The sequence below is a fragment of the Grus americana genome, chromosome 4 (genome assembly GCF_028858705.1).
Source record: "Grus americana isolate bGruAme1 chromosome 4, bGruAme1.mat, whole genome shotgun sequence".
In the NCBI taxonomy this organism is placed as follows: domain Eukaryota; kingdom Metazoa; phylum Chordata; class Aves; order Gruiformes; family Gruidae; genus Grus; species Grus americana.
The window spans coordinates 49914071-49928857 of NC_072855.1; the positions used below are offsets into that span (position 1 = coordinate 49914071).

Genomic DNA, 14787 nt, shown 5'->3' on the forward strand with positions numbered 1-14787 from the left:
CCACACCCTGAGTTGCCCTTCACAGTCACCTACCTTGGAGAGACACATAAATCACACGTGTTTGTGGCAATGTTTTGAGAAAACCGAATGCTTTTCTTAACAACTCATTATGTAAGGCAGTTCCTACTGCCAGCATCTCACAATGCAAGAAAGAAGGGAATTGATTGCATAGGAGGGTGGAGACAAATGTACTCTCAAAGTTAAATGACTCAGTTTGGAAAAACTAACTCTACACAACCTAAAGAGAGAAAGCAACAAACAGGACCAATACCTTACATAAAAAGTCCTCTCTGAGGGCTCAGAGCAGGGCCCAGCAGAGGCTGCTGCTGAATGATGCCCTCCCCACCGACCTCATCTGAGAGCTTTGCTCCTTTCCTGAGCAGTTTTCTCGAAGAATCCATGGCTGTCGCAGCCCTGCTGGCTGCAATCCCTTACGTAAACCTGGCAGCAAGGCTCCTGAGTGATAAGGCAAATTATTACTTTGGATAGGGACTGAATGTACTGGCATGACAGACTTCAAAAACAAAAAAACCCCAAACCTAAACAAAAATAGTCAGCTAAGCAAACACCAGCCCCCCTGTTTGATTTGTTCTGGCAACAACAGGCACCCAAGTTCTTATCGCATGCCAGAGAATAATGGTAAGTTTTGGCTTGCCTCGGTTTTAAACCGCAGCTGCTAAAAGGAAAGCCAACAAATAGGGAAAGTGTTTATAGTAAGCACAAACTTCTCAGTGTACAAATACATGTGTTTTCATACCACAACAATTAACAGTGAGAACATGCAGTGTCATTAAGAAGAGGGTGCAGCAGGGTACATTAACCCACCCCTTATTTTAGAGAGGCTACTACAGCATGTGATCCCTTTATTTGCAGGACATAGGCCAGATATAAGGATCTTTGTGAACAAAAGGTTGATATAAACAAACCTTCTCTCTGAGAACATGCACATGTTAGAAAGCCAGCACGGGGTATCTGTGCTGGCAAATCTCATTGCAGCTGTGACTGCAGCCACAAACAGGAATTTATGATCTTTGGCACACAAAGACATGGCTAGAAAGTACTGGAGAAGGCGGCTTGCTTACTGAACGACTGCCGTGATTGCTCTAAGCTTTGGCTTTTAGGAACTGCACAATGTTTTTCACAAAGTTTGGCTGCCATGCATGCACCCATTCCCAGCACCTGACCACTACTACCAAGGAAGGGTACCCGGTCACACTCCTTTCACTGATAATTCCACGCAGGTAACACGCAGAGTGCCTGACAGCTCCACAAACAGCAGCGTGCCTTCCCACTGAGGGACCCTCCTTCAAAGCAGTACCAGCACTGCAAAGAGAAACTTGCTCTAGCAAGTTGTAGAACAGCTAGAACATATACAGCAGCAAAGAGTATTTCAGCACCCTTTCCTGGGCAAAAGGTCCAGGACAGTGACAAGAAAAATCTGTGGGCAGCATGCAGCTCTGAGCCAGCATCAGGAAGGACATTTCTGCTCACCATCAACAATCCCCTGCCTCACATTCTGGCTGCCGGAAGCATTTTCCCTCCTGCCTTGAAGGCTATTCCTTTTCTTTGCTTCTATATGAAGTTTAGCACAAAGGGCTAACAGCATTGCTTGCAAGAGGCTCTCCTACCCTTGCTTCCACTTAAATCTTAATATATCCTATCACTGAAGTAAAATCTATTTGAGTCTGTTATTTGAAGCACTTAAGTTTTAGCATCTCTAGGCATATCTGAAATCACTCCAGTTCCTACTGCGGTTATGTATGCTCCTTCTGAACCAGAACTTTGAGCTGACTTTTTCCTTCTAGATAATAGAAAGAAAGAGGGACCCAAACAGGGACTGTGAGCTTCAGAGAGCTGCAAGCCCACCCTAGCACCCTCTCACTGAGGGTCTGGTAAGGCCCCAGGGAGCCCCATTCCCTCCTGCCTACACCCTAGTCCCAAAGCTGCCGCTTCTCCTAGCTCCTGAGGTCTGCGGTGTGGGTCTTGTGGCTCTCAACCAAGTAAAGATAAAGTATCTGTGTGGTTCCCAGGGTCCGGAAGTTTGGCTGCCCTGCACAGGAGCTCTTGCAAAAATGGGATAAGCCTCACAGAAATACGTAACGCGCTGCATATCGCCTGCAGACTTTCATCCTTCTTTCAGGGGACCAGTCTCTTCTCTCCCGCTCCTTCCTTTCTTTCTCCACTGTTTTGGGATTTACTCGAAGACTGCATTACAGGTCTGTTTTTCTGCTACTGTATAATTAGCAGTTTGCCCCTGGCACACAGCTATAGTAATGAGGCAATTTTCAAGAGAACAAATACGTTATATGCTAGTGGGCATTATGGGTGCATATAGTTAACCCACCTATTTTGGTCAGAAAGAAGAACACATCAACTTTACAAATACCATTCTCTTAAGATGACAGTTGTGAACAGAAGGTGATGCAGATTTTATGCTCTGCAATATGTTTTGACTGCAACTGATATTTCACGTATTTCAAATGACAGCAGCACCTTCAAAAAATTCCTGCAACGAGGAATATCATACCTGTGAGGAAGCATAACATGTCTTTCAGTATTTAAAAAACTGGTAAGCCATTCTAGAAGACATAGTCACAACTGTAGCTGCTACTTAATACGCAGATCTTCATTTTAAGGTCAACTATATGAAGACACATTCTGAGAGGTATTTTAAATAGTATCAAAAATTACTAATCAACCAGAAGTCTCTCATTTTCTCCCTGGAGACCTCTGCTCTAGTGTCAAGTGAAACTGGTTGAAAATTTATTATAGTCTTTGCTGGGGGGGAGGGGCTTACAAGCTTAGTGTGTGTGGTTATTTCTTCACTGTTACACTTGTGAACCTGCTAAAGGCAGAGTTAGTTCTGCATCTACCATTCTGTGTAGCCCTTCATCCTCTTCTAATCCACCCATATCATGGTATCTGAGCATGGAAAGGGAACAAACCACAGGCGTTTTCGCAAAACAGCAAATGATTGTCATTGCCAAGAACAACCTTTATTCTTTTCTAACAAAGATCATATGATAGCTGAGCAGATACAGTCATTTCACTAAAACATATCTGATAATTACATATAATTAATGATAACGTTTATTTAAGAACTGTTAGTGCCTTGTGACACAAAACTCCCCAACAAGAATAGCAGTGTGTTTGCAAAGCACTTTAGAGTCTAGGTCAGATGCCAGAGTCCCTTCTGCTGAAAAAGGTGAAAACTCCTAATGTAGCCAGGCACTGAGATAGCATCAGGTAATACCTCACTGTGAGCTTAGATTACACAAGAATGACACAAGGCTGCCAAAAATATGTTTAAAACCACTCCTGATGTATCAGAGTACTACATTAATGTCAGGGAATTGGGGTTTCTGACTGTTGCACAGACAGCTGTCCCCCAAGTGTGTTAGGTCTGCTAGAGACCTTTCTCCCCTCTTCCTCTTAGGAAGGTCCAGGGCCTCCTGTCCATCCCATCCTGCCCAACAACCTGCCATCCTGGAGCTGGGTAGAAAACAGCAAGCACTACCTCCTCCTTCAGCAGCAGGATCACTGACAGAAAAGTACTGGAAGCTAACAGCACCGCAGATACTCAACCCAATTAGGTAAATATGTACAGAAATGTGATACAGGACAGAAAACTAGGGCATTCTTGAACAAAATGGGATTACAAGAGAATTCATTTCTACAGCTTATTAATTTCCCAGATAAAATTAGAGATGCAGACATCTTTCATCTCAAGGCCTGAGCATGAAGATTAGGCTTCTGCCTAATTACAAACACACCTCATTTGGTGCTTAATGCTCTGTGCCAGTGTTGGCCCAGCTGTCCCATACTTCACCAGTACTCTTCTAAGGAATTACGCATTGATGGGAAAGTATGAATTCCTACAGCAAATAATTACATCTTTTGGGGAATGTTCTCCTAAAAGAATCACAATTTTTTGGGGCATGTCATGAGGCACGTCAGTCACACATACCTTCTCAGACACAAGACTCAGCAGTCCTTTGTTTCAACTCTCGAGCACTTGATTTCTCTTTACACCTTGCAGCATGGAGTATGAGCAGGGCCACGTTCTCTGCCAAGCTCCAACATATCAATGCAAGAGGCCGTAATTTCTGACCCAGCCCCGCCTGCTTGGCCCTGTCTAGCTGGTAAAACTGTATTGCCTTCTCAGTTTTGCCAGCTGACCTGAAGTAGGTAATTGTTTCCTAACTCAGCTCAGTCAAAAGCAGCTGGATTAATGAAGATGTGTAAACGAACCTGATGTCTTCTAGCTGCAGGAGTTTTGGGGGCAGGCTTGGGGACAGTAAAACACAGTGGACACAGCTAGAAGTTAAAGAGCACGTGTGCCTGGCAAGGGCTAGAAACCGGATTTGACATCTATGCTTCACTGCCATCATCATTATTTAAAATCTACTGTTGGTGCATAATTTCCTAACTTGTCTCATAAGCTGAGTGCTGTCTGTCTGTGCTAGTGCTGAGAATAGCACCCTGCTTACACAGTGAAGTCACTCAGTTACGTGTCTGGCCGCACTGCCTCTGCTTTGTGTTCTGCATTGGTATGCAGAGACACTGCCGTGTCGTGTTTCATGACATGTAAATAGCACTATTTCCCACATTAGTCCAACCCCATATTTCAGTAGCATACAGCAATTTCCCACAGTAACCTGAATCCTTCATGTTCTGCACTAGACACAAGAAGAAAGAGAATGACAGATTCAATTCAATATCCTGAGAACAATGAAAAGATACTGGTTCAGTCTGATGTTTAGGGAAGAATTTTACAAGAAACCAAATTGCCCATTACCTGTTCACCTGATTGACAAAGTGCCAGCAATCAAAACTCAATATGCTCTTTTAGATATAGACTGTTACAAATTCAGACAGATACTCTTATAGATACTCTACAGAAACTCTTTTATTCTCTGTCTTGTCTGAACAACACTAATACTATCATCACCCCTGCCAGAAAGATAAAACCCTCAAAAGCCCCTTCCTCTTTGGATTGAGAATAAAGTCAGCCATCTGTTAAGACTTAAACTGGGCAGATCAGATACCCTTAATTACTCACAGGAGGCACCTACATTTTGGTTGCATCTTGTACTCAGTGTCATTTCTAGTGCTTGATCTTGGATCAGTCCTGTCCACCTGCACTCCTTCACCAAGCAGGCCACCTTCACATGCTTGAAAATTTATATTTGAAAGCCAAACTAAAGCACACAGCTGGCTTTGTAAGGAACCTGTTGGAATGTGTGGCTTCAACAGGGTTATGCACATTCATTTGCCTTACACCCCAGCATACTGAGTTTGTAAGTATCAGTGGAAAAAAATGTGTTCAAAATACTCAGAGCTGGAGGTGCAGGTACAGAATAAATAAGGAAACAAACACAAAGACAAAAAAAGAGCACTAACCTGGAGAAAAACACATCACTGTTAGCAAAGGAGAGTTCATCTGTTAAATCCACCTCCTTCCAACATGAACCACCATCTGTTAATCGGAGGCTGACCTGAGGTATTCCATCTGACAGGCCTGGTTGTGGCACTAGGCACGTTTGGCTGGATCCTTCCATTGTGGACTTTGTCATCTACAGAAGCAAAGACAGAGAAAAACGAAACATGAAAAGAAGAAAGGGCAGAGCAGCCTTTTCAGATAATCTGTAACAGAAAGACATTCCCTATCAGCGTACAAGAAGCAAAGAATATGACAAGGTGAAAAATAATAATATAAAATACATGTAAATCAAACATTCTGCTTGATATAGACTATTTAAAGAAAAATAAAGGCATGTCTATTGAAAGAACAGGGCAAGAGTGAAATTAAAAAGGTAAGTAAAATAAACAGAAAGCTATTTTTTGTATCACAGAAGACAGACTAAAAAACTTTGCATTGAATTTGCTTCTTGAGTGGAGAAACAGATGGTGAAAGCAATTACACACCTCTTCTCAAACCCCCTCCCTTCCTTTTTGGTGGCTGTTGATGTCAATGCATGCCCTGGAAGGAAATTTCTCAGGCTGTGAATGTTCTGGGTTGGCGTTCCTTGCTGAGGCAGCCAGGACACAGAGTTGGAAGCTGGGCTTCCTAAATCCAAGACAAAGTTTCCATGCATCGCTGAGCCCACCTACAGGAATGCAGGGCTCTTGCTCTGACCCTTCAGCAGAAGTGAACAGAACATAAGAAGAGACAGTGCTGTGTCAGATGGGTGTCCAGTATCAGCGGCAGATAAAGGATGCTTAGGGAATAAGGAGGGCAAGTTCGGAGGTCTGCCCCTCGTGCACCCCCAGCTTTTGGCAGGCTGTGGTTTAGGGCTTTTTTTGACTTGCAGGTTGCACCTGGTTCACTGTGTTTAACAGCAAATATTGAATCTAACCTTTGTGATTACATTCAGTTTTCTCTTGTGTTCACTTCTATCTTTAGCCTTTTCGAGATCCTACGGCTAGGAGTTTCACAACATTGTTACACGTTGATTAAAATCAGGGGGGGGAAAAGGATTTCTATTTTAGATATGGTGACAGATAATCTTTCCCTTATTTTTGAATTATGAGAATTTGCAAATAATTGTTCCTTACCCACCTTCCCCATACCATTCTTGACTTTATACTACTCCAGTAGTAGTCTCTAATCAGACAGAAAAATCCCAGTTTACATAGTATCTCATTTTACAGAAGTCATTCTGATGCATTTGATCCTTTTTGCTGCTTTTCTCTACACCTTTGCCCCTTCTACTAAGTCCTTTTTGAAATGTAGCCAGAACTGCAGGCAGCATTATATATGTAAGTAGATTTAGTGGTGACTTTTTATGAAAATCCAACTTTTTATTTTTCTTCATGATTGCTTACTGAGCTGACAGCTTTGTGAAGCTTCTACAGTATCAAGATCTCTTTTCATTCTCTAATTTGGAGCTCATCAGTGTATACATTATTATCATTTGTGGGTTCTTGTGGATAGTAGTTAGCATATAGTGACAGACATTCAACTAATCATTTTTTCACCTATTATAGAATAAATTAGGAGCCTTCTGTAAGTTCCTGTAGCCAGCTTTTAGTTTGTACTACCTTGAATGATTTTCTATTATCAGCACATTCAGTCTCTTTCTGGGTCATTATTGAGGCTGAATAGCACAGATTCCACAAAAGATCCTTGAGGGACTTCACAGGCAACCTCTCTCCACTGATAAGCCAACTTTTATTTTTATTGCTTTCTAATTATTAATCCATAAAAATCCATAAAAAGTCTTTCCTTCTAATCACAAGACATCTTTGCTTCTTTAAAAACCTTTGATAATTCTGTCAAAAGATTTTGAAAATTCAAGTGCACTACATTGACTATACCTATCCACATGCTCAATGGCTCCTCCTTCTCTAAAGAAGTAATGCCAGTGCCTCCTAAGGACTCTAATTATCCATTTGTTTATTAATTCTGCGTCCTGCTATAGTTTCTACAAATCTGCTTGACAGTAAGTCAGACTTCCTGGATCATTCCTGAACCCTTCTTATACCTGGCTTACACTAAGATTTTTTGTAAAATTCTTGGTTTCACTTCTGTTTCAGAATGCTGTTTCGTTCACAGTTGTTTTCAAATGCTTTGTGTGTCTTGAAAAGTTTCATGGGACAGAAAGCTGCTTCTTACTCAGCTCTGAAGAGAATAAACTGAAAAATATTATGTATATCAGAGGCAAAGGGAAACTAGACAGATAAATTGAGAGAGCTTCCCAGTTTCAGCCTCTGGACTGCACGCTCTCGGCGAGATCCTGCCTTCGCTGACGTCAATGGGCATTTTGCCCAGAGTCAAGATCTCACCTTTGGACCACCACTGGCTTCCAGCAATACTCTGTCAGCCCATTGCCTGCAGCGGTCACTGACTGTTGACACCACACAGCACGTGGACAGCAGGCTGCGGCTCTCAGCTGCTACAAAACAGCAGCAGTGCTGCAATTTAAAAGGGGAAGACCACATCTGTGGGGAGGAGGGGAGGCAGCGAGCTACACTTCGGCAGCATTACAGGAGGTAAGCGCAACGGGAGGCAGCAGGGCCTCGGATCTGGAGGCACCAACTCACTGAATTCTGTTGGAATAGCTGTTAAGCCTTTCTTCAGGAGTGAAGACTTGCAGTCACAACTTGCAGTCACTCATTTAGCTTTTTGCAGCTGGAGGTGACTGTCGTCTGTCGTACCTGCACAGGGATGTCTCTCACTGTGGCCTTTTGGTGCTACTACCATCTGCTAGAGCTGATGCCATGTACACCAGAAAAACTCTCCACCAGAGTAACAAGAAATAGCTACTGTACATATGCACAAACCTCTAAACAAAACAGTTCCTACGCTGCAAGTGTCCTATTAGTACTTCACAGAAGCACATGTAGGTGTAAGCAAAATGGGCAACTTCTATGATGTACCACATATGACAGCAGCAGGAAGCCAGCCTTTCCACCCCACCGTACTGTGTGCATCCTGATTTTAAGAACCCTATTAACAAAGCTAAATAAATTTGCTACCAGGTACCGCATTTGTAGAATCTGCCTTACCCAACAAGAAGCACTAGGAAACTGGCAACATCTGCCAAACAGTATGTATCAGATTCCCTTTGCACAAACTGTTTATAAACTACACTGATTTACAGAAGCTCCTTATACTGAGGAATTCCATAAAAACTTCTATTTACTACTCTGGTGCTCTGAAAGGAAAAAATAGTTTTGGGACAGTCTTCAATTCTTCTCATTTTCTGGCAGTAAAAGATCACTTGAATGCAGGCACTTCCAATAAAAGGCATGCCAATCACATACAAGCTCTGCAGGAAAATTCTGTTTGAAAGATCACATTCAAATTTAGGATTACCACTGCATTTTTAGGGCACTTCAAAATCATTAAGAAGTGGAAGGAACCAGTGTTCTCCATCCTCTGTTTGAGATCATCTATAAGCTAGTATTTTGATAGCTTTGGAATACAACATAATAGCGTTGTCATTACTTCTTTGGCAATGTAGCCTACGAGTAATGGCAACTCATATCTGAATTAAACTTACATTTATTTTCTTTCTGTGCAAAACTGCTTTCAGTTGCATCAGTATAAAAATGCATGTAGAAAAAAGTATCCCTTGAACTCATATGCATTAAAAGTTAAATAAACTATTCCATGTAAGTAATGTATGTAATTTTTATTAACAACAGGAAGAAGCAATGTTCACTATCTCATTCTACAGGTTTTAGTGACCCTGTGAAAAAGCCACCTGTACAACTATCGTAACAGCAGCAGCTCACTGGAGTGCCATTGAGATGAATACGTGCCCGAGGGCAGACAAAGACTTCTGTAATCTGAATTCCTCACAAAACAGATTAAAGAACTATGGACAGAGGCACCTTAAATGCTTTTTGGGTGGTAGAGCTCTCAAGAGAAATTTTTCTGGCAGATTTCTTAGTTCATGCACACACATATGTCTCATGCAATGAAGTCTGAGAGAACAATACCTTACCAAGTGAGAACAATACCTTGCAAAACAGCAGTGCTGTAAGTTAGTCATTATCAAGACGATACTGGAAGATAAGTGTATTTAGTTGTTAAATGATAGAAAAGAGGAAAAAAAAAAAACCCCAAACAAAACCAAATACTTTTATAAAGGATATTCTAATTTTCTCCAACGCACCCCTCTTTGTGATCAGCCTCAGGTGCAACCTTACCCTCTGGGGGACCTGGAGGATAGCCAATGAAACCCCTGGGAGGGCTATTACAAAGACACACAAGACATCTGTAAAAAGTTCAAGCATTAGTTTCAAAGGAAATAAGGAAAAAAGCCCCTATGGAAACTTGTTGCCTGTTGTCGCACATTTCTACAGGCTGTATCTTGTTACACTCTGTACTAAGTATTGTAGGAGGTCTGTAGTTACCTGTGCAGCACACCTTCGTTTGCATTTTGCCTCCAGGGCAGGCAATCCACCAAATGACAAAGAAAGATTTAAGTGAGGGTTTTAAAGGTCTTGAGTGGAAGAATCCCCCTATTCTTCAGGAAGGGACCACCCTTAACTACAAGGCAGTTGTTTTCAGCTTATCATGTTCTTAAAAATATTAACAAGCAGAAAAGAAAGCCACTGCCTATTCAGTAGAATACCATCTTGTACAGCAGCTGTTTCGCTTCTCTCAAGAAGATTTTTGGAACCCTATCATGCTTTGTTTTAGCTCACAGCCCTTCACATTTGGTTTATGATGCTTTCAGGGTTTTTTTTTTCCCCTTCATATTTAACACCGATTCATCAAGCAAATGTTAACCTGACTGCATTGCTTATCTGTTTGATCACTGTTACAAAGTCTAGTTGGAGGCAAGTAACTAGCCTTAATGATCTGGATGATGGGGCAGAGTGTACCATCAGCAAGTCTGCAAATGACACAAAACTGGGAGGAGTGACTGACACGTCAGAGGGTTGAGCTGTCATCCAGAGGGACCTCAACAGGCTGGAGAAACAGGCTGAAAAGAACCTCATGCCATTCAACAAGGGCAAGTGAAAACTCCTGCATCTTGCCACAAATAAGGCCAATGGTGTCCTGTGCTGCATTAGGAAAAGTGTTGCCAGCGGGTGGAGGGAGGTGATCCTTCCCCTCTACTCAGCACTGGGGAGGCCACAACTGGCGTACTGGGACCAGTTCTGGGCTCCCCAGTGTTGTGCAAGAGAGACATGGACATACTGGAGAGAGTCCAGTAAAGGGCCATGAAGATGATGGACTGGAACATCTGTCCTTTCAAGAAAGGCTGTGAGAGCTGGGACTGTTCAGCCCGGAGGAGAGAAGGCTCAGGAGGAATCTTATCCATGTGTACAAATACCTGAGGGGAGCGTGCAAAGAGGACAGAGCCAGGCTCTTTTCAGTGGTGCCCAGTGACAGGACCAGAGGCGATGGGCACAACCTGAAACACAGGAGATTCCCTCTGAACATCATGAAATACTTTTTCCCTGTGAGGGTGACTAAGCACTGGCACAGGTTGCTCAGGGAGGTTTTGGAGTCTACATCTGTAGAGATATTCAAACCCCTCTGGATGTGGTCCTGTGCAGCTAGCTCTAGGTGATCCTGCTTGAGCAAAGGGGTTGGACAAGATGATCCTCAGAGGTCCCTTCAAGCTCAACTACTCTGTGATTTTCTAATTCCCCCTTTGACATTCTCATCTATCCAGCAAACAAACTGAACATAGGAATTGCTGCATACCGAGATGTCTGATGTGGTGTGGCACGTGTCAAAGGGGCATTTTGTCTCAGGAGAAATCTAACTGATATGGTCTAACAAAGAGAAATGTATCAATCTTTGTAAATACCTAAAAAGCTTCATTTTGGAAGACAACACTAGTAAATCCAAGGACAACCCCAAATAATAGAGATGTTTTAGTTGAAGAGCAAATCATTTGATATTTGTCTCCTGAAAGCTTTTTATCTGGTGAAGCTTAACCTCAAACTGCATTTGACAAAGATCAGATTCAGCCTGAATCAGGTATGTTGTGGGCTGTTACAGTATAGTCACAGGCTGTGGCTGCCGAAAGCATGGCCTATGTCAAAGCGTCCCGGTTTTCCGCTGGGATAGAGTTAATTTTCACAGGAAGCTGGGAGGGAACACGGCCAGGGCAGCTGACCCAAACTAGGCAAAGGAGTATTCCATACCATATGATGTCATGCACAGTATATAAAGGGATCTGGCCAGGGAAGAGGAGTCACAGCTCAAGGGACAGGTTGGGCATCAAGTTCCAGGCAGTGAGCAAATTGCTGTCCTAGTAAACTGTCCTTATCCCACCCACAAGTTTTACCTTTTTCTTCTGATTCTTCTCCCCATCCCACTGGGGCTGGGGAAAAGCAAGCAAGCGGCTGCGTGGTGCTTAACTGCTGGCTGGGGCTAAACCACAATGCAAAGTCTGCTACTCTATAATTTAAAATACATCTTAATTATCAGCTAAATACAAGTAAAATAGTATCAGATGATACTGAGGATCAAAGGGACTATCCCAATAAAGGATAATCAAAACACCAAAGAGCAGACAACCATGATGAATTATTACGCCATACATGCTGCATTTGGCTTTCAAGTTTTGCTGTCTCAGAAAGTTCAGATGCAAGGAACTGTGTTTGCAGTTTTAATAGAGACTAGTCAGTTTTATGACCAGTATAAACATATGTCATGATGAGTGTTGAAGAAAGTGCAAGAAAACCTTTCCCCTAAAGGCACAAGCTGACCAGTCAAGTTGGTATCATCCCACACATACCATGCCAAGATTCTTCATAACTGACTGGGTGCATTGTAAGGATGTTTCATCTCCCTGTGAGGTGTCAGAAGTTCCTGGGCTCAAAGATCAAAGATAAATATGCCATAAAAATCTGATGTGGTATGGTGACTCAAATCTTTCTCTGCTCTTGAACAGGGACTGCTCTACACCAAGATGAGTCTGGAGAGCTCTGTGCATATGCATCGACATGGAGTAAAGATACAGAACCTTAGCACAGGTCATCCTGCTTTTCTGAGTACCTCACTCATCTTCTCAAGGAGGAAAAAGAAAAACTTCCAATATCCCAAGCTATGCATGAACACATAAAAACTTAGGGCAATTCATACCCATTTGAGTAAGTAATTATGAAATCTAAATGCAGAACTTTCGGAAGAAGCTAGCTGTGAGTTTATGTTTAAATATTATATTAAAAGGATGATAAAGATGTTTCCATAAGGTTATCACCAAAAAACCAGGAGGTATTTAAAACATATACAGTACATTCTTTTATTAAATACTGCATGAACATAGTACTCTTCCAGACAAGAGAGAAACCTCACTCAAAAACTTCCTTAAAAAACAAATGGCACTCTTACTTTGTCCACCAAAACAAAGAGGTCCATATTACCTTCTGAAGGACTTCATATTTTGTCAGCCTAGGGCTCTTTCAGCTTTCAAGTTGTGTGTATCAATACAAATATTCTACAGAACAGAGAAAGGCACGTTTCTTTGCAGAAACCTAGGCATGGCTGAGTGCTGCAGGGAAATTTAGAACATTGTTTTCTTTCTCACTCTAGTCTCAATTTGGCTAACTATCCGCACAAACCTTACATGTCAATCTATCCACTTACCAGTGTTCACTCTCCTCCATGAGCAACTGAGAAAGGGAGACCATTAGCCAGATGTACTTCTTGCCTGACAGCAAACCAACCAGTTCTGTCCAGTCAAACAACCAGGGAACAAGCCACCTGCCAAAGTTACCCAGGCTTGGTATTGGGCCACTGATACCTCTTGAAACAAATGTGTTACATTCACTCCATTTAAAACACCAACTATTTCAGTAGGATTTCTAATCACACATACACAGAGCTGTAAGCTCTCTGCCAGGGTTATTTAATGGTAATGACAATGACAGTGAATTATATCAGGCCTTGCTTGAGGATGCAGGCTTTTGCTGGATGGTTTAGGTCATCCTAAGTTGTCCCAGAGAATCAGGTGAAAAATCCTGCTGAGACAGCAAAGCCCTTCAAGTCATTCAGTGAATAGACCAAGTACTTATGCTCTACTTGCATTGTTCTCCAAAGCTTCATAGTGCAGCCAACTCTCATACAACACCAGCTTCACCATCATTTTATTGCAGTCGGGGCCTTCTGGGATGAATCTCCTGCAGCTGTGAGGACCATATATCTTCCAGGCCCAAAGAGCTTTCAAAGGCAGGGATAATTCTGCAGTAAGATTTTTCACTTACATTCCTCTCACACTTCCTATATTATTCTCTCACTTTCTATTCCTGTGCTTCAAAGGAGGGCTTGATTCATTATTTTACTGACCATGACACAGAATTTCTATGGGTGAGAAAGCAAGTGCTGAAATCATGGTTTGAATGCTATGTGTACTACACTTGTAGGCACCAAGACATCAGAGGCTGTGGAACAAGATCATCTAAACGTACCTGAACTACGCTGGCATTTTCCTCCATAATAAAAGAGCTTAAGGCAAGGGAAGAGCTATGGATGTCATCTATCTGGACTTCTGTAAGGCCTTGGACACAATCCCCCACAACATCCTTCTCTCTAAATTGCAGAGAGATTGATTTGGTGGATGGACTATTTGGTGGATGAGGAATTGGCTGAATGGTCGCATCCAGAGGGTACTGGTCAACAGCTCAATGTCCGGGTGGAGATCAGTAATGAGTGATGTCCCTCAGGAGTCTGTATTGGCACCAGTACTGTTTAATATCTTCAGCAATGACATACACAGTGGGATCGAGTGCACCCTCAGCAAGTTTGCAGATGACACCAAGCTCAGTGGTGCGGTTGACATGCCTGAGGGATGGGATGCCCTCCAGAGGGACCTGGAAAAGCTCAAGAAGTGGGCCCATGTGAACCACGTGAAGTTCAACAAGGCCAAGTGCAAGGTCCTGCACATGGGTTGGGACAACCCCTGGCATCAATACAGGCTGGAAGATGAAGGGATTGAGAACAGCCCTGCAGAGAAGGACTTAAGGGTACCAGTGTATGAAAAACTGGACATGAGCCAGCAATGATCACTCGCAGCCCAGAAAGCCAACCGTATCCTGGGCTGCATCAAAAGAAATGTGACCAGCAGGTCAAGGGAGGTGATTCTGCCCCTCTACTCCGCTCTGGTGGGACCCCACCCGGAGTACTGCATCCAACTCTGGGGTCCTTAGCACAGGAAAGACCACAAAAATGATGAGAAGGCTGGAATACCTCTCCTAGGAGGAAAGGCTGAGAGAGTTGGCATTGTTTAGCCAAGAGAAGAGAAGGGTCTGGGGAGACCTTATTGCGGCCTTTCAATATTTAAAGGGGGCTTATGAGAAAGATGGGGACAG

The 14787-nt window shown here is 42.8% G+C and overlaps 1 protein-coding gene across 9 annotated transcripts in view; it reads right to left on the reverse strand.

The window, feature by feature from the left end:
• Positions 1–14787, reverse strand: part of FAM13A (family with sequence similarity 13 member A) — a 133432-nt gene that overhangs the window by 70811 nt on the left and 47834 nt on the right. For 8 of the 9 annotated variants that reach the window (XM_054823564.1, XM_054823563.1, XM_054823561.1 and 5 more), the window contains one exon: positions 5404–5576. In XM_054823564.1, the coding sequence (XP_054679539.1) occupies positions 5404–5576 (173 nt within the window). Of the gene's footprint in view, positions 1–5403; positions 5577–5928; positions 6166–14787 lie in introns of those variants that run through there. The other variant, XM_054823565.1, reaches the window with a different exon arrangement.